Raw genomic sequence first — 26,682 nt, 5'->3', positions numbered from 1 at the left:
TGATTCCCCGAGTTTGGAAATCTTAGTCAAGACAGCCACAGGTTTAATCAGGGGTTCTTTTTATCCTCGCATACGCCAATCTTCAGTTCACTTGGATTTGCATCTGCACTATCGCTTAATGCCCTGAGGGAGGTTCAGGCACAGGCAGATGGAAAAGTATACACATCCACAAAGAGAAAATAGACATGCACCGAGGAAACAGGAACCAGGGACACAGCCCTCAAACACACACACACACACACACTGTTGACTGAGGTGTGCTGCTGACTCACACAACACAGCAGGTCCTGGCCTGCTTTAATTAACCACCTCGATGGTGTCTCACCACACACACACACAGTCACAGATCACCTTCCCCACTGCTCTGTCCCTTCAAAATGATTATCATCGGTGCCACAGACTAATAACAGAGTTGGACAGTAATTCCAGCCCAGTCAAAACACCAGCCCTTTTCCCTTTCATCAACACTATTCTTTCATTTTCCTCTCTTCCTCTGCAGAAGTAAACTAATGGTCAAGCAGAAAGCCAGAAGTAGAGGTATATGCAAACACAGACAACTGCTCCATAAAGGAGAATGGTCATCTATGGTGTTTCGTTAATATGTTTTGTGACTCTTGTGGGTGCCGTACTTGTAGTTGCTGTTGATATCAGACACTCTCCAGGCATTCTGCATGTCAAAGCCCATCCTCTTCACCTCCATCTCCATCCTGTGACGAACATGTTCACCTGAGAGAAAGAGAGAGAAAACTCATTTAAGTGGACTTATAGTAATAACTCTGGGTAAAGTCAGAGTGAGCACATGTGCATATAGAGCCGCTAATACTCTGGAGAATCACGATGTAGCTCATGCACACGCTGCACAGACGCCACCCCATGCTTAAAGCATGTGAAGCATTCGGGGTTGTGAGAACACATCTGACACAGGAAGTCTCCCACTGTGCACTACATATATAAAAGGACAACTCTGGGACATCAGTGGACCCCATACTCTGGAGTTCATATGTGAAAACAGCTTACGTATGAGCAAAACTGGTGTGGATTTGTGTTGGTATATCCCAGCGTATAACATGACTGCTTAGGGTTCGATTCCCAGCTCAGGCAGGATCATCACACAGAATTAATAGCATTCAGTAGGAAAGACTCCTAATTGTCCATTAACCTGCCACTGTATCAGGCTTTGGGTGAGTGTGTGTACCTGGTCTGCACAGATGCAAGTGCTGGTCTTCGTCATCAGCAGAGCCCCCCAGGCACCATGCGTGATACGCTAAAGCAAACAGGTCCTCCAGTCGTGAGGGATGAGCTATAACTCGGTTTAGCCTCTTCAGCCACTCCTGGCACTGCTTAAATGTGGAGAAGTGACACCTGACAAGAACAAACATCATCATTACCATCAGCCTAAACATGAATTTTATGCCTTTAATGCCAGCAAAGTCAAGGAAAATGAGTCTTTAAGCTCTGCACTCCATAATATTTCAACATAATGTTTATCTATTGAATGTGTAGCATACTTTTAATGCAGTTACTATTTAAGGGACTGCATTGCAACAGGTCAGTGCTTAAAAACCATTGGCAAAAATGCAGAAAAAACACACTTTTCAATCTATACTTTGACTGCGAATGTTTGGTCTAAACACATTATGGAGCAACGTGCAGAGCACTTGATTTTGTTATGATTTTTTCTACTTAAATCATTTAAGCAAATCAGCTTAAATTATTTGCTGGTCATGCTAAGTACCAAAAAACACAGAAAAACACTGTCTGTAGTAATGGACTGTACACATTGAGAGTAAGTTCTAAAACTTGGGAATGCATCATGAAGTTAAATGTCTTTCAAAGACTTGCTTTTATGTGAAAATATAAAGAGTAAATACTACTGAATTATATCTGATTTGCACGCAGGTGTCACATTCTGGATGCCACCAACTCAACACACGCACACACGCACAGCTGCTGTTGAATCCGTCTTTGTTCCAAATTCTTAATTCATAAACAACATCATTGCAGTACACAGCAAGGGGAGGGCGCACCAGGGCTTTTTCCCATAGGCCAAAATATTTCAGATTCTCTGGAAATTCCTCAGGAGAAGTTTCTGTGAGTGTGCATGTTGACTGCTTTGAGGTTTTACAGATGCTGCAACTTTTTAGCTTGGAGCTTTGGAAACAGTGTTTTCTTTGTGTGCAAAACTAGGGGATTTGTTCCCATTCAATTCTGCTGCTCAGTTGTCCTCTAGCCAAAAAGCAAAAAGAGTCATAAGCACAAAGGTTTTGCTCTTCACACGGTGGAAACCTGGCACTCCCTCAGTGTCTTATGCACACTCAGTAGTCAGCATGAGCCACAACATACAGCTAGAGAACTTCACACAATGTGACTTATAGCTGGCAAATGTGAAGGAGGTTGGCGTGAAGGGTGGATATTATAAAATATAACTGTTAGGGAATGCCAGGACAATTAGTGCTTACACACTTTATTTATTTATTTATTTATTTATTTATCAGAATAAAATCTTGTATATCCTTTTTCATTTTTTTAAAATGTGTATATATTTTTATACAACATTACTTTAAGTTCATAAACAGTCCTTTCATAAATATATTTATATGAATTGTAATATATTGAAAAATTAAAAGTCAATAGAGGCAGCTCAGGTGTGACCCCCAGAGCCTTTAATACCTGTGTACTGTGTGTGCGTGCCCCTACCTTACTACTTTGGAGTCTTTGCAGATGATGTGCAGTTGGAACATATCTCTGCTCTCCACACTCTCAATCAGCCTCAGAGGCACCTGCAACCAAACACAGACAGTGATCACATGACCTCCACAAGCCAATACGAACATGCAAACATCATCATAAGTTATGAAAAGGGGAAATTAACAAACAACTATTGTGAGTGAAGTAGCAATCCTTGGCCGCTTCTGAAGCCTGCTTTGATAAAATTGGGGTCAGTATCACTGGTGCGTCTGAGAGAAGCTGCACGTTTGTGCTGATCAAAAAGCAGCCATTGTATCACATTCCTAGCCTTGATTTCCAGACAACAGCGTCAGCTAAAAATGTTGAATCACTAAAATAGAAGCAGCCGTTCTAGCTTGACAAGAACTGAGCCTTTTTTGAGTTCAAGTGAACCAACTAAGCAGATGAACACTGAGCTGGTAGCTTGCTGTTAGCACAAGGAATTGCACTGAGTAGACTCAACAAAAGAGATTAAAAATACTATGTTTCTTTTGGGAAATGTGTCTTCTGTCTGGTTAATGTTTACAATAACGTGTCCATTCGGTTTGCCAACATTTTTTGAAGAAGTAAACAGTTAGAAAAAAGTTGTCAGGTTAATATTTTTTTACAATAAGGAAAGAGGTCAAGCTCCGTAACTTTTAGCTCATAAAACATTTTGGGATTTGGAGCCCTCCCTAGTGGAAATGTGCACGCAACGCACAGAAAAACATTCTGTAAATGTGGGTTGTGTTTATCACCCATTCTCCAAGCGGATGAATCTTATGATCTGATGAGCCAGGCATGTGATGTTAAAACATAAACACACATGTTGTGCTCCCAAAAACCCTGAAAAATATGATCTGATTTCTAAAGTTAATTCAAACTTTACAGTGTGGCTCACAAGTTTTTCCCTTTGTTACTGGGACTTTTATCCTGTCGCATTCAATTTCAATCAAAGAAACATACAAATTACAGCTTTAAATAACAACTGATGCTGTGATACATTTAGTAAACATCAATTAATGTTAATCTACAGTTTGAACTTGTTTTTTCTTCAATGGACATCACCATGAGGAGCAAGATTCAAGTGTCTGTGCTTTAACTGAGTTGATCTTATTAGCCCTAACTGAAAAAAAAAACAAGCATGTTAAAGAAAGTAGTTTTGGAAAAAGAGAAAGGAGAGAGAAGTGGAGTGGAAGGATGAGTGCAATGGACGAATGCAGAGTACTCACAGAAATCTCAGTGTCCACGCCTGGGTACATCTATCACACACCAGGGCACAGACAAAGAGAAAGGGAGGGAGAAAGGAAGTGATAGAGAAAGGAGATGAGAGAGAGAGAGAGAGAGAGAGAGAGAAAGAAGAAAGAGATGGGGAGACAAAAGGGAGATAAAGACATGCAGGGAAATGAAAAGGTGACTAAGCAAAAAAGACAAAATAATAGAAAGGATGTATTTTTGTAAATGAAAATGCAGCAGCTACAGAAAAGAATGATGGGTCTAGGCTTAAAGAAAGATGAGAAGAAAGTGAAGGAATAATTCTCACTCATTTACACAAAAGAGTGACTTGGTGATTGATGACTGGTGGAGTTAATGTAGATCTTCTGAAGTTTTGAAGTGTAAAGGGATATATATATATATATATATATATATATATATATATATATATATATATATATATATATATATATATATATATATATATATATATATAAAGATAGTGTATACAGAGCACTCTGATCATTTGGAATTTCAGACTATAACTTTTTTTAAAACCAGAAATACTCTTTAATGTCAAAAAGCTATTTTAAAACCTGACCAAAACAAAATGTAGGTAAGTGGCAGCTTTCGAAAAACTACAGCCTACAACAACATTTGTTTAAATTAGCTAGTGAGTGCAGAACAGCCTCAGAGGAAGCAAATATCATCTTGCAACTTCATAATTGTAGTAACAAACTCAAAATTATCATTTCAGTGTAGAAAATTACTCAAACGACAAATATGACAATGAAATATGAGCAGGACAATAAGTTAAAAGCTAGCGTTAGCAAGCTAGCCTAGCTAGAACCTCCGTTTAGCTCCCTTACTCTGGTTGATACAATAAGAAAAATACTGGGCAAACAGAATCTGCATTTCTTTACCATTTTGTGCTGTAAAGGAAAGTGTTTGACTCATTTATTTATCAGTTCACAGATCAGGGGCTAGACTAGCAGCCAGACTTAGTGGACACCACACTTAAAGCAACAATACGTAAAGATTTGGTATTTTTTCTCCTGGGCTCCCTTACATTTGCAGAATGTGATTTACTTTTACACAACTTTCCTGAAAGGGGAGGGGGAAGGAGGCACGGGTGGTTTCATATCCTCCTCCAAAAGTTATAGAATGCTGTTCTTGCAGGTCTGAGTGCAGAGTAGCAATGACAGAGGCCCTATTCTCTCTATTATAGATCAGTGAAGCATTATGGTTAATTTGGAGCGCTAATTTTAAGGTAGAATTACTACCCAGTGTTCCTTTAAAACATGCTTAGTATTTAAGGGAAATAACATTAATCATAAAAAGACATTCAAAGTGCCTCTTCATAGCATTTTAGAAGCAACTCTGGTGAAATATTGTGGAAACGGACCATTTAATTAACTGATTATTAGCAAATGTGTCATATTTAAAGCTGGTTTAAGATACTGACCTAGCTGCTCTGCCTATGATTCTGACTTTGGGATCGGGTAAAGCACAGCAGGGGTGTTTGAGGGGAAACGCGAACACAAAGCCCGTCTTTAAGCTCAGCTTAGCCAGCCAGTTCAAAACAGGACTCTGCCACTCAACCAAGGTTGCTGCAAGGTTGACGCAACCTGCCTCTAGGGATTCTGGGTACGCAAGTGGACCTGGCTATGCCATTTAAAACAAAACAGAAAAAGTGGCCAGGCATTGACATTGTAAAGATCCTGTAAAGTCTGACACCAGTTTAATGATTATTGGCTGGTCGTCTGCTTTCAGGGCTCGGGAGAATGAGGAGGAACTGTGTGGGTATTTTGAGGACAAACAGGACCAGAAAACACGAGTTAAAAAAAACCAAGAATGCAGCTGGCTCTTGTCACTTATGTCAAAAATAACAGTAATATGTCACTTGGTAATTGGCAACATTATGTACATTCTGTCAACTTATTTCCAAGATGCATGAGGTCAAAAATAATCTGCTGCAGTGTCAGTATTAGTGTTTGGCAAGCCATAAGTTGTCCTATGTGAAGAACAAGTTAATATAGGACTGCGTGAGTTCATATTTTTTGTTTGTGAGTTTGCTATTCAGCATCAGGTTCTCTCTTAGATGACATTTCTTCAGTTTTTCCAAAGAAAGATATTCTCATATGTTGGCAAACATGTTTGCTTTCCATGGAAGTGTTTTTCTTGTAGCTTCAGATGAAAAAATACATAAAAAAACGTTATCCACCCAGAAACCATGTATATGTACATCCTTAGTTTTCTGTGTGGATTTCTATCTGGCAAAATCAATAGCAAACACTTAAAACGGGAATCAGTCTAATTTCAGTAAGCCATTTAACAGCAAACACTCAGGTCGCTTGTGCTGGAGTGGAAGAGAATCCAACATGACCTCACTCACTCTCTGGCGAGCTGTGAAAGAACCAGCAGCCTTTCAGATCAGGAGCTAAAAGCCAAGGCTTCACCTCACTGGGACAATAAACCAAAGAAAGTTTTCTCCTCCCTCAGCACAGAAATCTGGCCTTAAGCAGCTGGGAATTAGAAGAAAAGCCTCAACTTCAACCAATAATTCTGTGGGAGCAGGTTTAGTTACCGCAGTGGGTGGCCAGGGAACATGATAATACGTTCAAACAGATTTTAGAGAAGCAGATAGAAGTATTCATTACCTTCTGTAAGGTAAGCTTTAGCTCAGATAATGGTTTAACTCTCAGGGTGAAGAGTGAAAGCATGATTTGTGGTCATGTTAATCATATGATGTTTACATTTTTTTTAAATGTAGGTTTGCACCTCTGTTATAGCTGAACTTTGAAAGGCATACTTCCTGAGCAATATATGCATGTAAAATATATTTTTATCCTTTTCTCGTGTAAATATTTTAAGTCTTTTCCAAAAAAAAAGATCAACAATGGTTAAGGTTGCTTGTGGAGTCGACCCAATCCAATGTTTTTTGTGTGGGCTAAAACCTGTGCGCTCTTACATTGATAATGGAGTCTTTGAACTTGATGTGGAGTCTGTAGTTGGAGATGGCGATGATGGCATCATCGGCACGGCCCAGATACTCCACCCCCTCCCCTTGAAGAGCTGGAAAAGGCACCTAGGGAAAAGAAAACACACTTTAGTACTGTGAGAACCCACAAGAGGAAAAACAACATTAGAGGAAACTCGTGGTAGAACCTGTCTGTGCTGTTAGAGCAAGACAACAAACGTCAGAGACATATAACAGAGTGGAAAAAGATTGGACACTACATTATCACTGTTAACTTCCAACCAAACACAGACTTTGTGAACTAAACCAGCATGCATATTCAAAAAGTGTGGATTACTGATACATAAACACCTAAATAAACCCTAACATGTCTTTGGTTGAGAATGGTTACAGGCTCCACAACACAATATTATCATCACACTATCATCATGCTATTACACAGCATGAAACCAGGTAATAAAACCTAAAGATCCCCCACCCCCAACTGTACCGAAGAACCGAGTTATACGCTGCATAATAACACAAAACGCTGGGCAGTGAGTGTTGTATTCTTTAATAGCGGGTAGAATGCAGCCAAGATGGGGCTGCACTTCATTTGTCTAAAATGATTTATTACAACCATCCCATGAAAACTCATCCGATCCCAGTAGAGCCTAGAGGCTGAATGCACTGGAAATCAGTGTCTTCATTAAGGTGAGTGACATAAACTTACTACTAACTCTGATTGGTTCTCTGGCAGACCTGATGTAACAATTTAAATTAATTTAAATATTAATATTTAAAAAGAACATCATGAAATGCGTGGACAGTGGCTTTAAGTATTTGTAATCTGCTTAATACTGCTATATTATGATTTATTACAGTGGACTGAACATTACTGCTCCAAAAGAAAACTATTTAATGGTGGTCATTAATTACTTCACTTTGGTTTTTTACTGAGCTGTGAATTTAAAAATTAATGATCAAACAGGTTTTTTTCTTGTGTGGATAAACCACTTAACCGACAAACGTTTTTATCCAGAGCATTTAAAATGGCAGGTAATTGTAAAGTAATTTTAGCTTTTGTTATTCTATTACAGCAGTGCAGGGTGACTGACAGGTCACGGTGGGTAACTATGGGCTTAGAGGGCCAGTTTCCTTCCCAGTTTGGTTATTTTCCTGCACCTTTATTAACTCCTCACATGCCAGGTTAAGTACCATAAAAAGGGCTCATAACAATGACTACTCACAGAAGCATTTGTTCTCACAAGTAACAGAGCTAAAATAATATCATGCTAATATATTTATTTATTTCATTTATGGTAATGTATGTGTTAACAGTAAATGTACATCTGTGTTTGTGTATCAATAATGTTGGTAAACCCAAACTATTTTTACTTTATCTTTAGCATTTTAAGTAATCAAAAATATTTTCCACTGAAAATGTAAGAATATAGTTTACAGGCACAGCCAACCTCAAAGAACTAAATTTGTCATTATACAAACCCGTCTGTTTTTACTGAAGTTAGTAAAGCTGCTCCATAAAAATTCAGTATCAACACCTACACCACACTTAGTCGTTTTATTCTTCCGAGCAGCTTTAAACAGTTCCCTTTAACCTGACCGCAGAGGATCTGGTTCTAATTTATCCTTCCATGATGCCATACCTGCCAGAGGTTTATGCGGTTACCCGGTTGGTGCCCGGGTGGCAGCCTACACTCGCAGGCTGTGGGTAAACAGGACCTCATGGGTAGACCCCCGGGGTCCTGCTGGCACAGCGATAAAAACCAGGCGGCCGGAGAAAAGACTTGATTTTTAAAAGCCCTAAACAGTGGAGTGCTTCAGGTCTGTATGTGCAGACTCAGTTACCTCTGAAGTAGTAGGCAGAAAAAATAAAAAACCCGAAACAAAGATGTGTTTGTATGTGTGGTGGCACATTTGGGCTCAGCAGAAGCTGTGATGGAGCTTCATGAGGCTGCACAACATTTGGTCAGCGTGGGTTCAGAATCATTTCAATCCAAATTTAACCTGAAAGGCTGCTCAACATCCGTGGAAAGTTTTTGTCCAGGATCAGTGGAAACTGCTGGAGGAGGCTGGATGGTCTCTGAGGCACTAGCTCAGTTTATCATGAGTTTATCATAAGGAACAGTTCCTTCTTTTGCTTAATAAACCTCTCTTTGTGTCTCCTGTAAGACTCCTGTCTCTGTAACCACTCCTCTGTCTGTAATTCTTGTGAAGCTGCCACAATCCTTTAGTAAGAGTGAAAAAAAATGTACTAATTAGTTTTAGTTTTTAAGAAAGCTCAATCTAGAAATGTCCACTAAACAACAGAGCAGCTGAACGAGCCTACAATCATCACAACAGCTATAGCTTTATACAGTCACCCAGCACCAGGCTGTGAAACAGTGGAACAGCATCCTCGAGTGACAGAGTCTCCATCCAAAACAACTAGGAAAAAGTGCTAAAGTGGTAAATTACAATCAGAGAAATACAATCATATCACCAACATTAGCCAACACCTAGAGTAAAGCCTTCTCAGAAAAGTAGAAGTGGCTACTACAGCAAACCTGTCCTACTACAGGACAAACCTCCGATTAAAACCCTTGTGATCAGAAGAAACAATCCCTGTGTCCGAAATGGCTCCTTATTCACAGTTCCCTATTTAGTCACTATATAGTGTACTCTCTTAGGGAACTGAATTCAGGAGGGTAGCGAATAATTTTGGACACTACACCATATACAGTATTTTTTGCTCCAAACAACGCAGTGGATTATGGGTTATCTGCTAGTGTACATGGGTTGTACACCATTTTTGCTGTGCATTGTGGCATTGTTTGAGTGCAATGAAAATTGCCCATTATGTTTTTTGACAACACTACAAAATGGTGGACCCCCAAATCGTGCACTATACAGTGAATAGGGCACATTTTGTAAGTGGCAAATGTGGGAGGGAATGTAAAGGAACCTTTGGCCATACTGTGTATATAAAAATAATAGGTAGTTAAGATAATGCATTGCACGTTTATGCTAGACGTTCACATCACTTCGCCTCAGATTACAAGAAGCTACATTGCTTTCTTTAAGGCCACTGAAGATAAAAATGCACAGGTGCCTTAAAAAAAAATGAGAGCACTTTAATAAGTGGAGAATATGGAATATAATTACTGCAAATGATAAATACAGCTGATTATAGTACAGTTGTTCCTATGGTCACATATGAACACATCACTGATTACTTATATTGCACAAGTAATTGTATTTAAAACGATGTTCATTTATGGAAAACACAATTTTTTGGTGAGGTTAAGTATTTGGGCACTTGTTGTTTAGAAACACCCATGAATAATCAAAGCCTTTAAAAATTGTGTTTGGACCACCCCTAATAGAAGCCTTCAACTTGCAGCTTACCTCTGACCATTCATTCAGAGACGTTAATTGATTTAGATATTTAATTGAATTGATAAACCTGGTCGCTATCATTCAAAGTGAAATCATTTCATGCTAATGATGCTCTCAGCCTCTCTCAGATGTTGTGAGTTAGTGAATGTGAGTGCAGCGTGGCTCTGATAGTTGGCAATGCTAATGCTTCTGAAATGGTCCATTAGCTGTGTCATTGTGAGCCTGTTTCATTTGCATTTACTCCCCATAGCCCCGCCCCTCTCAGTTCTCCCAGCCCTGCTTTAAGAGCACTTTAGCCCATCTGTGGATAATAACAGATCTTCATCGTCATGTTTTAAATGGTGCCAGTTTGGCTGTAGGGTGCTCAGAAGTACTGAACATGACACACAAAAAAAAAAAACAAAAAAAAAAAACACAATGGAGACAGGAAAGAGAAATGGAGAGGAGAGAGATTTAAATGAGCAATTATTGCATGTTTTCCTCAGATATCAGTTTGTGAATCATGTCAAGAACACAAAACGTCAACAGTCAAGTCAATCGATCCAAAAACAATAACAATGTTAACGCTAATCACGTTTACATATGGCATTAATCAAATTCCACAGCCCTGGAACAAATGAATGGAGAAGAATTATCGCTCATTAAATATTTAAAACTTTTTTCTGATAAACTGTGAGAATGCTCAAGTCCTAAAAACAAGTCCTAATTGTCTTTCAAGGATATGGCCAAAGACTTAACTTTTCAGGAACTGAAAAAAGTAAGAGAGCCCTGTATAGAGCAAACTTCAACTTAAAACAAAATACCAAGCAGTATTTGCAGAGCATAAGAACATGACTACAGTGCCTTTTGAAATAAAGCTCTTCCTATTATATGCAAGAGAAGTGGTGCACATGAGCCAGAGAGCTTTATGATGAGGAGAAATGACTCAAAGAGCTTGTGCAGCCTTTACAAGTTAATCCACTTATCTGCCCACCCCTCTCTCTCTTTCAAACTCAGTAGAATTAGCTATGAGTCAGCAAGACTCCACTAAAGCGTGCCAGACCCAAATTATGATTACATGGACATCATATCACCATTATTGTGTTATCAGAACACAACCTCTTTCATCTCCAAAACTGTACCTTCATACGCAGGGAAAAATAAGTTTCTAACTAAAGTTAAATGTAATATAAGTTCAATCCGAGTTGATCCGCTAATAATAAAATGTTCATAGAATATAGACGACAGGGGGGTATTCCACAAAGCAGGATTTTATTGTTAACCAGGTAACATAACCCCAAGTTGGGAATCGTCCAACAGGAATGTCCCTCAGCTCTCTGCTTACTTCACAGGCTTGACTTATCTGAAACGGAGTGATTGAGCTCCATCCAATACGTTTGGGATGAGGCAGAGTTGGGTTAGTGATCCAGCACGTGACCTCACTAATGTTTACGTGGCTGAATACAGTCAAATCCTCAGAGCAATATTTCAGCAATTAGTGTAAAGCCTTATCAGATGAGATGATAAGAGGGGCAAACTCCCTGGTTAATACCCTTCCATTTCAGAAGAAATGATGGATGAGAAGGTTTCTGATAACTTTTGTTCATCTAATGATGCTGCTGCTACTGATGATGACGCATTCTGCCTCAGCATTTCCTAAGCTCCATTGAGACCATAAAAAAAAGCTCCTTCTGACTCTTGCCTCTGTGCTGGTGAGTCAGTGTTGGCGCAGTGAGCCAGAAGCAGCTCATCTCTCCTATCTCTTATTCATCAGCTCCACCATGTTCATCTCGGTGCACACGCTGAGGAAGCTGAGCGCGTGTGAGTGAGAGAGAGATAGAGAGATAGAGATGGCCCATGTGTCGAGAGAAATGGACAAAGATGCAAAAGTGCCAGCGGGTGAGCGGAACCTCAATATTTGACAGGGACAAACGATGACTAATCCTCATAAACCACGAGCAGACACATTCATCAGGCCGATAAGGTCGGTTAGCCTCCAATATTGGACACAAACACACACTCTGAGCTTGAGTAATAAAGGTTATAAAATGTCTGTACATAAATAAAGTCCAGACATTTAACAATCCTCGGGTAAAATGGCACAAGCAATGGCTTAAGCACAACAGAAGGCCACAGAAGCAGGTGAGCGGTAATCGGTAGAACTATAAAGTGGCAGAAAGTATATGTGGCCAATATAATATTTTTTAATTATCAAGATAAATGGATGCCGCTTCAGATCTGCTCAACACCTCAATCCATGTCTGAGGTTCCCTTGAGCTAGGCTAACCCTGCCCACTGCCCTGGGTGTGTGTGGGTGTGAGTTTGTGTGTTTTTTCACAGCCACAGAGAGGTTTAATGCATATGTCAAAATCACTGTACTCTTGTCCAATGAAAATGAAGCATATTTCTTAATTAATTTCAAACAACATTACAGAGCTCTTATTTAAACTATATAACTGTATTCACTGTATTCATGATTTGAAAGAACACTACTACTACAGTTATTCTGTGAAAATATCAAGATAAATATTGTTTATCATAAAAAAATACAGATGGGTGATTTGTGAGAGAAATTGGCTATAAATAGGAGTGTTAGGGGCCATGCACAAGCCCCCTAATTGGTGTAGAATGGTGGGTGGCTCTGGTTGGGATCTGAAACGCAGTCTGCTACATGGAGTGTGGCAGTGTTATCCCCCCATGCTAACCAACCATAGCACTGTACCGCCCATCCCCTGCAAAAAGGAATGAATGAGACAAAAATACATAAATCATGAATAAATCAAAGAATTCATAAATTAATTATTTAAATAAAAATAAATAAATATACAACCAAGGTCAAGTACATGACCCTTGTGTTTAGAGTGGACTCTCGTTTTCAGTAAAATCAACAAAACACTGATTAATCCTGAGGTTTTTTATTCTTGTTTTGTTTACTGTTTCCGTTCATATTTTTGAGAATAACCTGATTCATTCATTCATTGTCTGTAAGCATTTATCCAGTTCAGGGTTGCGGTGGGTCCGGAGTCTACCTGGAATCATTGGGCACAAGGCAGGAACACACCCTGGAGGGGGTGCCAGTCCTTCACAGTGCGACACACACACACACACACACACACACACACACACACACACACACACACACACACACACACACACACACACACACACACACACACACACACACACACACACACACACACACACACACACTACCTGCTGCGCCACCGTGCCGATACAAACCAGTTCACAGCATTGCAACAGTTTTGAGGTCGGAACAAAAACCTGATTGTTATAAAATAAAGCCTTCCTTGCTTTTCTTGGCTTTTCTCTTGTTGATTTACTGTGTCCTGGACCATTTTCATGTTGCATGACTCAACCTCTTTGGACTTTTGGCAAACAGAAAGAAATGTCCTGGCATTCTGCTGTGGAATTTCCTGAAACAATCTGGAATCTACTTTGACGAATTTTAGTTTCCTCCTGGGCTTGAGGCAGCAAAGCAGCTCAAAACTACAACCCTACGGTAGATCTGACTGACATATAACAATATAGACCAGCACTGAAGATCTAGGGTTAAGTCCATGAGAACTGATCAAACTGATGTAATACTAAGAATTAAATACCAGCCGACCAGCTTTGACACTGAGAACCAAAGCTTCACATTGGCCAGGCCTTACTTCAACATAAGGACAAGGCTTGTGTGTTTGTTTGCTTTATTAATTATTTCTTCATTTACCAGCAGTGAAGATATTATTCTGAACTCTCTGCTCCTTTAACCGTTCAGTTCAAATGCCGGCAGTGCGTCTCAAAGACAAGGACAGACAGATCTCCTCGACACCGTGGGGGCTGCAGGACGTTGGTACGTAAGCTGAGAGATACTACCTGACTGTGTGTGTCTTACTCTCTATCTATTAGTCTGAGTCACTCACAGCAGCAGTCACATCCACCTTAACCGTGGGCACGCAGACGTCTCTGAGAAGAAAGATGTATGGTGTATTTTAGACACGCTCGTGACTGCACGACTCTTCTTCATGAGAGGGAGAAAAAGGGACAGAGGAAATAATGATGTACAGACGGGTTTGAACCAATTTCTCACACACACACACACACACACACACACACACACACACACACACACACACAGTGTGGAAGTGTGCAAGCTCTAACAATAAAGAATAGTCTCAGCCAGAAGAAAATGTTTTATATCAGTTTTCTGTGCTTTTCATTTCTGGACATAATTTGAACATTTTTCCGTTTGCTGTGTGTCAACATTTCCCAAAACCCTCCCAAAAGACACACATTAAATTGTGCTATTAATAAGCACATTCCTTAATCTCACACATGCACATGAACTTGAGTGACATCCCACTCTTAATCCACAGCTGGAGCCCAGTTTATGTGAAAGCGCAAAGACGAGGTTAAACAAAACAAAATAAATGACTAGTGCTAAGAAATCAGAGTAAAACAGACCCAGCAAAAATGGCTGAACAGGAGAGATTCTGCTGCTCACTCCTGTGCACTCAGGCTGAGGTTTGGCTTGTTTGTCTTTTAAAGAATCAGACCCTGAAACATACTGAACAGGGCCGCTTAGAAGGGGGTAGAAAGATGCAACTGTGCTTGATCCTTGTGGTATTTTGACCAAACAGCTCACAGATATTTTCTTAAAAACACAAGAGGAATTTTTATTTAGTAAAATGAGTGTCCGATAAGGGTCTAGTATCTTATGAGCAAAGATGGGCCAACGTCAATTCTACGTGGTTAAATAAAAAGATAAGGATTCATAAAAACATTATTTTGGAAATACAAATTAATATTATGACCCTAAAACATATCAAATTGTCTCAGTCCTGGCCAACACCAGCCAATAGACAGACAGAGAGTGAGAGTGAGAGAGAAAGAGAGAGAGAGAGAGAGAGAGAGAGAAAAGAGACAGAAAATGAGAAACACACAATTGGGATATGAAATGAGAGAAAAGGGAATTGCCCAAGAGCAACGTGGCAAAGCACTTCACAAATGAGTAAAAGAGCTGATGAGCCTTCAAACATCACGCTGCACACCCTCTGTGGAGCTGTGCCAGACAGGCAATTTTCTGCCTGTTACTGAGGAACTGGAATATGTTCTGGAGAAGGGCAGCAGTCTAACAGGACTGTCTGTTCATATGCCTGTGTATTTCTGACTGCCCACATGTGATAAGACTCCTCTCCTACACCAGTACAGACCCTCAGACACACCACAGGCCATTTGTCCTTTTGGAGAACTTCTTAAACATGAGTGAGTACATATTAAAGAGTGAGTGAGAGAGAGAGAGAGAGAGAGAGAGAGAGAGAGAGAGAGCGAGAGAAGACATGTGAGCCACTTTAAAGGTTTTGCTTAAATAATAATAATAAAAAAAGATACCACTCTGAATCCTAATGATTGTATTTTGCAGAAACCAAGAAGTGACTGGCTGTTTGAGATACTTTTATTGTCTGTATCGTGAAAACTATTCCTGAAGCTGTCAGAAATGAAAAATTATTGTGGCTTTTGAGTGGAACAAAAAAACAGCCTCATATTACAGACACTTCCAATCAACATAAATGATGAGAGGATGTGTTTGGGGAGATATTTATGGTCTGTTCCATAATACAGACTATTAATGGGGCATGTGAAAAATCTACTGTAGAAGGACAAGGTTTGTGCTCTAAAATAAAGATCGACACACATTGGTTCAGGCTCATTTAACTCTGTAAGACCATGCTGCACAAGAATAAAAAGTACAAGAGGATAGTGAAGCCAATTTTTTAAAAGAGTGACGTCATTAATGCGTTCAGTTTTGTTCTCTCAGAGCAGTCGCTGTCTCATTTGTGCAACTGTCTCCGTGACCCTGGTGGTAATACCAATCTGTGGAAAGAAGCACATCCATTTTTCATGGAGCTGGAGTCTAAAAAGAGGACGCCTGAGCAGCCATGAAAGCCCCAAAAGCTTCAAAGGGATCAGGTGAGAGCCTGGAGACAGCTACTACTGTCTGCACAGAACTAAGATACAAACATGATGAGAGACAGTTTTTTGTTCATTACTACAACATTATAAACAACTACAATGTAGCAATTATTTGTATTTCTTTTTCAGAGGCTAGAGAGATTTCAGGAGTCTTTATGTTAGCCTTAGATACTAGATTGTCCTGAAAGGAGTTAACCAAAAGAAAAGTAAGTGAAAAATTATAATTAGTATAAACTGACCCAAAATATTTCAAATTAAACAAATATAATAGACTTTTATCCACCCAAGTTGTCCATCAGATAAACAGATCCAGCAGATAAGAGTTTACCATTTTATGTTTGAGAAAGTAGAAGAATTTCAAGCCACACTCTTGCTTCAGACCTGCAATAATTCACAAGCATGTGTGTCCATTCTTCCACACTGAGAAGATAACTCAGCGTTATGAGTCTGAAAGGATATGTAGTGGTAAATAAGCCGTTCAAAAGAGAACAGACAAAAAAGAAAATATATGCAAATCAACCAAAGTCCAAAGCAATTAAGAGTGCGACAACTTTGAATGCTGTAGTTTGAATGTTAGATCCTCTTTTGTAAGTCGCTTTGGATAAAAGCGTCTGCCAAATGCATAAATGTAAATGTAAATGTGAAGCAGAAAACAAAGAAAGCAAAGGAATATGGAATTTCTAAAAGTCTCCTGAAAATAATAGAAGCTCTAAACCTGGAAATAGTTTTACACTACAGAACAATTTGATATCATAATTTCACAATTATGGGGCCATAGGTTTTCTGCCTTTACATGATGCTGAAAAACTAATATCTTGCACATAATGGCAGTTTTGACTTTTACTATTTAATGAATTGAATTTATTATGGGCTCTGACCTCTGCAGGGTGCTATATATAATCAAAATCACAAGTATTTATATATTTATTAAATATGCCGTTACAATGTGAAAGTTGCTCTATGCCCACTTCAACAAATCAACAAATGTTCATTGTTGATGTGGTAAAATACATGAAATAAACCACTGTTATACTACACTTGGGATCAGTATTTTTTTTATCATGACAATCCTGACTAAGTCAACAGCTCCTGGCAAGAAGGTACAGAGAAGGAGAAAGTTGGCGACTTTTACGCATGTACAAAGGCAGCCAGAAAGACAGACAGCTAGTTGTTTCTAATAAGACAGCTAGAGCAGACAGTAAGCCTGATGGACAGACAGCAACTGCTGTGTAAAACCCGGCAGAGAGAGCTAGACGGACAAATGGAGTGTTCCTGGTGCTGCAGGCCGCAGACAGTTTGACAAAGAGACTGCCACTCGGTTGTGTTCAAAAAGCAAGCTCTTTTTTTCAAAAATAACACAGAAATACTCTGCTCAAACCCTTTCTATATCCATCAACTGTAAACTGCATCCACGATGACTGTCCTCAGCAAAGGACTTCAATGAGTTGTTCCTATACTACTGACGGGATGCTGTGGTGTTTAGAGCAGATACGCGTTACACCAGGATTCATCATTGTGCAATAACACAAGGAGGGAGACGGGCAGCACTGCTCACAACAGAATTACACAGACCCCAGACCCTTCAAAAAGCACATTCTTATCAAGGAAAACTGATCAAGGATAATTCAAATTGCAATGCTGTCACTGGGCCTGTTGATCTTTAGTTAATCCATTATTAATATATTTCTCTGCATGTTAACAAGCACATAAACACAAAATAAACACCTACACGAAAGTCCCCTTGAGCAAGCTTTACACATTATGCGGCAACGCAGACCCAAAACCCTGTGCAGTTATCCCCTACGAAATGGGTCGACCCTTCAAGAGCCTGCTACGTCATCAGAGCCTAAATAAAACAGCAGAGCTTCATTCCCAAGCTGGTAGTGGCACTCTAAAAGTAGCTTTGCTGCAGCAATAGAGGAACACAGCTGGAGTTTTAAAGGTAAATTTAAGGGATCATACACCTTCAGTGTCACTGCGGTGCTGAGAATGAGCCACCACTGAGTCCTGACCATTGAAGGGCAGGGTGAAATGGGGTCAACAATTGTAGACAAAAGTGCTCCTGTGTGGTCAGTGGAGCTGATAAAATGGGCAATGAGTGTAGAAACAAGGTAGATGTTCTTTATTCAGTGATGGTTCCGTGTGAAATGTATCATCAGTATGTGTGTCCTGCTACTGGAAACCGTCCAGTGAACTCATAAAACACTGAGCTGCAGACCAGTCAGGCTGTGTCAATAGTTGGGCTCAGAGCGGTCGGTGTGCTCCATAGAGCTGCTGTGGAATGCAAAGCACTGCAGCTTCCCTGCTAAGCCATGAGATCACTGCTTGGATCCACTCCAAAGCTTCAGCCATGCTTCTTTTCCTAATGATTAGTCTTCTTTCCCTTTCTTTTTTTTTTTTTTTTTTAAACTTAGCCAGGACCTTAACTGTGCTCCCTTTAGACCCTCCTCATACTTGATCTTCACTTTTTACCCTCTGATGCGTTTTACTACCTTCACTCTCCAACTACTCCATCTCTTTCTTTCTCTGTCTGGTTACCTAATCCAGGGCATGTAATTGGCTGAGCTGCGTAAGCCTACAGTGGGCTGACCGCTGATAGAAAATTATCTAAAGACAGCACAGAGGACGACAGCCCCTAACAAGAAATAGAGGGGTCACAGAGGTGTGCGGGGATTACGGGCGTAATGATGCACTGTACTCACGATTCATTTAGATTCAAAAGTCTGGATTCACAATTCGATATTCCCACGATATTTGATACAAAATTTCAAAAAAGTGTATAAACAATACAAATCATACACTATTTCGTGGTATAAAGATTTAAACAAAAAACATTTTGGTCCCCTGCAATGAAAAGAATTATAAACTATTTTAAACTAAAGAATTATAAACTATTTAAATTACCAAATAAAAGCATTCCGATTTTGTTTTATTTATATTAATAGAAACTGTGGTTACAGCTTTGCCAGAATCTATATAACCGATTATTATTTAAATGAAAGTAAACAAACAAACAAACAAACTAATTGATTTGCTCAGCATTTAACCCCTAGGAGTCTTGGCTTATTTTGGCCATACTTCTTTTTCATACTTCATGTGCCATATTAAGCAACGTTTACGATTCCAGAGTTTTGTATCATTTTTCAGCCCACCCCCTCACTGTATTCAGCTTGTAGCAGAGTCAGTAGAGTCCAACATTTTTTTCCCGTTTCTGTATAAGACGAAAAAATGACAAAGATATTAACATAAATTCAGCTCCTGTCCCATCCAAATTTGCACATATTTACTCACGTGGGAGCATGATTTTTTAAACCAAAATTCAATTATGATATCTACTGATGATGGTTTCTACTTTGTCTATCCTCATAAAACCAAAACAAACACAGAGCACAAAGTCTGTAATTTTGACTGAAAGTCAGTGCAACTTTGTTCTGATGCGTCTTGTTTTAAACCAGTGATCACCGGTTTGAGTTAAACACTAGAAGCGTTGAATTTGATTTGACTGCTGTGACTATCTGCGTTACCCTCAGTGCCGTGTTGGTTTAGGTATGGGAGGTGAGTACAGCATGGCTCTCTGCACTTTTAGGCTTCTGTCCAGGTGTTTCTGGTGTTAAACATTTAGTCCCTGAAGTCAAATAATAAACAGAACGTGATTGTCCACCTCGATGATCAAGTGAAGTCATCACGATGCTTCGTTACAAGCCTACTGTGGATATACATGAAGCAGGGCTGTGGAAGATTAAGCTCTGTGTGGAAGGTTAAATACACACAAGCTAACCTGTGGGATGTTTCAGACTGATCTACTTGCATTCCTTCTTCTCTTCTGTGCATATACAAGGATTAACATGTGCTCTGGGTTAAACTGTGGTTTCTTTAGTGGAAGTTAACCAACTGAAAAGAACAAAAGGAGCTCACCTGCAGACTGTCCTCCTCTTTCACCAGCTCTTTCTGTGGGAACAGGTCCTTGGCCTGGATATACTCCAGACTGGGAGGCCCCTCCTCACCCTGCAACACAAAAGAACACAGTGTATTAGCAGACGGAGGCACAGCTACAGTATGAACATGAGCACAATTATCAGAGTATGGCTTTATGTTCAGAGGCCTATCACATGTGTATGTACACAAATGCGTGTGACAGGATATCAGAACATCATGAGCACACGCCTCACGGCACTGTCCGTGTTATACTGAATTATTTAAGCAGTCCCTGTTCGCTTCTTCCTCTCATGAGCAAAAACAGCAGCATATCTTTTAGCTAACAAGCCCCTACACAGACGTCAGTGTCTCAAAGCAATAGCATTAAAGGAAAATAATAATTAGAAAATGACAGACACTATTGTGCTTGCAAAAGTAACAAGTAAACATGTCTAACAGGAGAGAATTAATCTGATTGTTGAACAATATAAAGGGTTGAGGATTATGCAGTTGTGTATGCAGCCACAAAAACCCTGGACTATGTCAGTTCAGAAAGATAGAACGGTTTTGTATGCGGTGTATTGTTCATTGTGGGACAACATTTCAAGCCAGACGGTAATCTGCCATTGCAAGGCAACGCAGTCACAACCATCACGTAGCAGATTAAACATTGACCCAGAAGGACCTTGAGCAGTCATCCACTTCATCACAGGGTGAGGTGAAAGACCTCCCCTTGGCAATGGAGAAGGGGGCAGAGGAGAAAGGGGCAAGAGGGTAAAGTGACATTCCTACAAACAAGGGCTCTGTTCACAATCACCACTGAAAGTGAAAGCCTTTCATTGAAGCCAAAAATGCTGATGTACTACGAACAAGATCATACTGAAATTGTATGACACAAAAGCACGGTAAAAAAAGAAAAAAACTGAACTGGCCAAACAGTGAGCCATGAGTAACTCCGCTGCTGTACAGGGCAGTAGCAGGAAGAGGAAAAGAAGAAACACATTAAATGTGCCAGATGTCTACTGTCTGTTGAAAGTCAATAAGGTCCAAAATAAAAAACAAACCACGCACTCCCAAAGCCGAGTTCCCTTTCAGAAAATAATCAGATTTAAATTAGTTTGTTTTTCACCATTTGTTTTCAGTCTCAGGAAAGCGGAAATGAAATCTATGTATTTGGACCCACAGTAAAATCTAATTCAGTTCCACAGCACTCAGAGCAAGGCACTGATTAACATCACTGCTTCTGTTTTTAGATGCAAAAAACCCCTCATGGCACTGACTTATGTTTAGGAAATACTCCACAGGAGGCGCTGTTTAATGCCTTGTACCAATGACACTGTGTCCTTGTTTTAGACTACAGTGTAATCAGTGAGGTCTGCTGCTGGAAAGCTGCCTAGATGTCTCTCAAAAAATGAAAGAAAGGAATATTTAAGAAATGTTCCAATGCCGCAATCTTTCATGTTTCCTGGAGAAAATAAGTTGGTTCAAATACCATGACATTTGCAATGCACAAAAAACTAAACTGGTTATATGAGGGTGGGAGATATGGCCAAAATACTGCCAAGATACTTTTAATACTAATATATCATCACTAACCAAAGAAAAACACGTATCTCCACATTAGTAACTTATTCATTTTCAATAGAAGTCAATGTAAAAAGATTTTATTCAAAGTCATTTTAAAGCATTTCTATTGGTTCATTCATCATGAAATTTTGTGTAGGACAGCTGCTGAGTTCAAATGAAATAGTAAACTAAAAATCAACTGGGCAGTGACTATGTCAGGGTCAAAAACTGGACAAAAGTAAAGTACAGTCTGATCCGTGACCAGTGAAGACAAGTCAAAGTTATGTACATTTTCACAAATCAGATGTTAATGTCCTACATTAACACAATAGAGAAATTGAAATTTTAGATGTGAATGTGACACACATGACCCATGGATCAGCTCCATGCTAAGTATAAATAGAAAGATCTGAAGCTGGTCTGGTGTAGAATATCCATATTTCTATTCTCTGGCACTGGAAGACGTAATTTAATAACCAGATGCGGCTGTCATCATAAACACCAGACATCAATCAGGACTCTGTTTGAAGAGGCGACCAGAATATTTGCCTGATCTGTGTCCTCCTCAGTTCAGTCTGCCATTTCCAAAGGTCAAAGGTCGGGCAGGATACCAGCAGGTGGTTTAAAGTTAATATGTTAAAGCAATGATGCAAAGTGCCAAGCACAGACTATCTTGGGAACAAAGTTACACATAAACAGGAAAGTCTAAACAAACTAAAAAACTCAGACAGACTAAACGACTCAACAACACCATGTATTTCATTAAGGCACTATAAAAGCAGTTCCCACAAACAGTGGAAACTGTACAAAGGACGTAAAGTAGATTCTGCTGCAGTTAAATGGTCTGTAATAGTACCTAAGCCTGTACTGCAGTGTCATTTTGTCTGAAGCAAGGATTGCCAGCTTGGGCTTGGGCCAGTTTGTGTATTTGTTTCCCTGTTGTTTGCTCTCTTAGTGAGGCAGACTGAGAGAACGAGAGAGGGGGGCATTATTTACATCTGCCCTCTTGTCATTCTGCCCTCTACACGCAGATAGGCATCAGTTAAGCATGTTTACAATAACCCTCAAGTCCTTAAAGTCCTCAAAAAGGCACTAACATAAGCCCTGTTCACACATGCACTGTAACCCAGAAAGTGTGGGAGTTGGAGTTATATGTGTGAACACAAACACCTGTAATGTGTCCCAGCCTTTACACTGTGAGTGAGTGTGTGTGTGAACAGAGCCGCTAATGTCCCGGAGTTTCTCCTGCACATGTGCGGCCCCATGCTTAAAATATGAGGAACATTTCCTGCTGCGAGAACACTTCTGACACAGAAAATCCCCCAATGTGTGCTGCATATGTGAAAGGATCACTCTTCAAAACCTCCGGATCCACATACCAACTTACTTAGCACACACATTGAAATCAAAAGCGAAGACTCATCTTCTCATGTTTTTCAAAGAAAAAAGCTTAAGCTCAGTTTATCTGACAGCTGGCTGGTGTGCTAGGTTTTTCCTGGTTGGTAAGAGTCTAGCTTTCCCCATATCTTTTAGCATTTTTAAGGGATCTTCATGTATGAAAGACATTGCACTTGAATGCAGACTAAAACAACCCAAAACAACTCTGGGACTGATCCAACCTCGATTTTCACCCAACTATCAGGTGTATACAGCTGGTCTGAGCTAAATGGCCAGGTGTGCTTTGCCTATTGGAATCAGGAGAGCATAAAGCAGGCTAATGTTTAGCTGCTAATCGGAGAAATAGAACAGAAACATGCACTAGTCCAGAACACAGGACGCTCTTCCTGTGTTTATTTTCTTGCTCCTGCCCAAGTCAGTTCTGACCAATCAGCAGTGAGAAGATTCTCACATGGTTTGCGGTGATGGTGGTGGCTCTTTGATATTTCCTGGAAGCAAACCAAACCAAGGGGAAAGCCTTTTTTCGAACCTCCTGCTTTTTCCCTTTTCTTGAGCAAGAGGATAGAGAGTTCTACTATTGTTATAACCTTTGCTTGGGACAACACAGTCCATCTCACTTTGAGCGCACACCCACACCAACTACACCCAAACAACGGCAGATGTGACAGGCAGAGACAGACATCCAGATGGCAGGAGACAGAGGGCAAACAGAAGGAAGGAGAGATACTGTGCAAATGATGACCTTCCAAGGGCCTTTAGTGACCTCTGCTGCTCTAGCTCTAATTAGACCTGTCCCCTAGGCTCCCAAAGTCATTCTCCTGGTCTATCATGTCATTTCATTAAGCTTTAGCAGCATAGCAAATATGGTCAAAGAGCAAGCACATAATTCTGATTTTGCAATAGCTTCTAACCTGATTACCGAATTCCTGACTACACTTCGTAAGGGATTTAGTGGGATAAGCCTAGTTTCTTTGTAGGTCCAGCCACTCTTACATTATAAATGAGAACAAACAGTGACTCAGCAGTGATGCATTACCTAACCCTTACCTAACTCTCTTTTTACAAAGTCTAGCCAAATTTAACCCTTTTTTTTTTTGACAATATACAGACTGTCCCTGGTGTCAAAAGCCAAGCCTCTTTTACAGGATGCAAATGCGAGTGGTTTCGACACAAACCGATTTTTCTGTGGCACTGTTCCAAAGAAGCCTTTATCCACATTTATTTTTAAAAGTACACCAGCTCTATCATTAGGACCCCTGCTCTTTCCAGAACTCCTCCTAGATTTGTGTCTGAACTCTTCTGTAGGTGACAGCCGCACTCCTTTCCCTTCATCAGTCTCCACTCCTGCTCTCCTCCTCTCCTTCTGTCCCGAATGCAGGTTTCTGAACTCCCAGCATCCATCAGCGTCAGTGTCACGACAGCATGGAGACGGCATGGCAACAGGGAGCTATGAATGCAGTCAGACGTGCCAGACGCTAACCTGCTGAGCTCGGAGTAAAGGATCAACAGAGCTCCCGGTACAGCTGGACAGACATTACCTGTTGGGTTCAGAAGAGCAGGCTGCATCAAGGGCACACTCAGACGCTCTAGCTGTGAGAGCAAATCAATAGTGACCTTTCGGCACAGCAGGTCACGACAGATAGATACTGAAGAAGCCAGCTTTACTGAATGAATGCAGATTGGGTTTGTCATAACATGAATATACACTGTATTCATGACTGCAGCTACTGTGGACACGGTACTTCAGCTTTGATATTCTCCATAGAAATGCACTGACTAACAGAATGGGACACACTGGAGCAGTAACAAGTCAAAATACAACGTGATCTATGCCAAGTGTGGGATCTATACCACAGCGATGGGCTGTGGAGCGGTGGAACTACATTTTCTGGAGTGATAGAGCACCTTTTTGGGACAAGCTTGAGTGGTATTTCTGATCCAGGATTAATCGTCCAACACAATTCCAATTACATTTCCAGACAATAAAGAAACTTATAAGCCCCAGAGTTATGTCCTATAGATTTTTTGTGGTATAATTTAATGATGCATGATATGTCGGCGGCTGATATGTAGATCACCACAGTGCAGCCCTTATATAAAACGCATGAAAATAGAGAGTCATTCGGCATCTGAATTTATCACTGAAACATGATGATAAACGATTACAAACACTCACACAAAAGACTCTCTCTCCTCCTTATGCTGCTCTCTTCAAAACAAACCCAGTGCTGCACTAATTAGCGCCCCTCTAGAAACCATTCATGCGGAACTAGCAGTAAATCTTTCATAAAAATATTAATGAACTACTATACTTATATAAAGATAAGTTTAAAAAATACAGAAATGTACAAATACTGAAGAAAGGGCTTGTCGTATGACAAACTATGATAAAATGAATCTGTTTTGCTTTAATCCAATGTGTAACCCTAGTATAATTTCAGACTCATAACTCGTTCAACTGTTTATAGCCACAGAGTTTGTGTACAGAAGACATCATCACAGACATCTTTCCATTTATTATAAAAGAATGAACTGATAGTTCCTTATACCTTGGTAACTATCTCTTGGTAACTAGCCTAGTTTTACTGTTTAATAACTTTATGTCAGTGCTTCAAATATGTTATGGTTCTCATAGGTGGGAGCTAAAAGCTGATGTGAAATTACACCCAAGCCCTAATTATAGTTCCCTGGGTTTGTACCGCTATGTTCAGACATTGCTGGCAAAGCAGGCAGCTCTTTGGCCCGTGCTCCTGTGGTACAGACAAACAGCGTGACCACAGAATGCCAGCACTTGTCAACATGATCTGAAAGGAGGATATGAGAGTGACACATCAGTCAGAGGAGGAGGAGGAGGAGGAATGAGGCAAGACAAGGCACAGACCAAAAAACCTTAGCCTAACCACTGTGTATTGTGCCCTGATTTTGGAGCTTGGCTGATGAAATGCGTTTGGGAAATGTTAACTGTAAAACATTTTGCAACAAAATTAAGATGTTTAAATGTAATTTTAAGGCGACCTAATGGGGATGCTTACATACACTTACCTCAACAAAAAAAAAAAAAAAAGCATGCCCAATTCCTTTAAAACTTTCAAAACTGAAAAAGAAGTGGAAATTAGCATATATATATATATATATATATATATATATATAGCAATAAACTGCAATGCATTATAAGGCCAATTTATTGTCAGCAGTAATTTCATGATTGTGTCTGGCCTTGGTAGAGTGCCCTAAAAGTGCCAATACTATGCAACTTACCCTCAGACTGTGACACAATGTATTTCATAACAGGCTCCAGTTCCAATTCCCACAACCATTTCTGCCACAGGCAAAGAACAGGAGAAGTGGAGGAGAGGGAGGTGGATTGACAGTTGCCTCTTGGCTTTGGTATGTAGATTCCATCTGTGCATTCCAGCAAAGCCAAGACACACCAAGCCTTCCCCGACTCCACGTTCAGAATAAGCTCTATGTGATAGACTGACCAACAGACAGTCCAGCAGTTAGTCAATGGAATGATAGAAAGAGGAAGCCTTTAGGAGACAAGCTTTGATCCTTTTTTCACAAGAAAT

The 26,682-nt window shown here is 40.0% G+C and overlaps 1 protein-coding gene across 8 annotated transcripts in view; it reads right to left on the bottom strand.

The window, feature by feature from the left end:
• mtmr4 (myotubularin related protein 4) overlaps nucleotides 1-26,682 on the bottom strand; it is a 93,106-nt gene that overhangs the window by 14,255 nt on the left and 52,169 nt on the right. For all 8 annotated transcript variants that reach the window (XM_066652313.1, XM_066652331.1, XM_066652306.1 and 5 more), the window contains 5 exons: nucleotides 20,150-20,239; nucleotides 6,893-7,009; nucleotides 2,698-2,780; nucleotides 1,196-1,362; nucleotides 630-726 (listed from right to left, as the gene is read on the bottom strand). In XM_066652313.1, the coding sequence (XP_066508410.1) occupies nucleotides 630-726; nucleotides 1,196-1,362; nucleotides 2,698-2,780; nucleotides 6,893-7,009; nucleotides 20,150-20,239 (554 nt within the window). The remainder of the gene's footprint in view (nucleotides 1-629; nucleotides 727-1,195; nucleotides 1,363-2,697; nucleotides 2,781-6,892; nucleotides 7,010-20,149; nucleotides 20,240-26,682) is intronic.

The sequence above is a fragment of the Hoplias malabaricus genome, chromosome 2 (genome assembly GCF_029633855.1).
Source record: "Hoplias malabaricus isolate fHopMal1 chromosome 2, fHopMal1.hap1, whole genome shotgun sequence".
NCBI classification, from domain to species: domain Eukaryota; kingdom Metazoa; phylum Chordata; class Actinopteri; order Characiformes; family Erythrinidae; genus Hoplias; species Hoplias malabaricus.
This window is presented reverse-complemented; position numbering and strand designations above follow the sequence as displayed.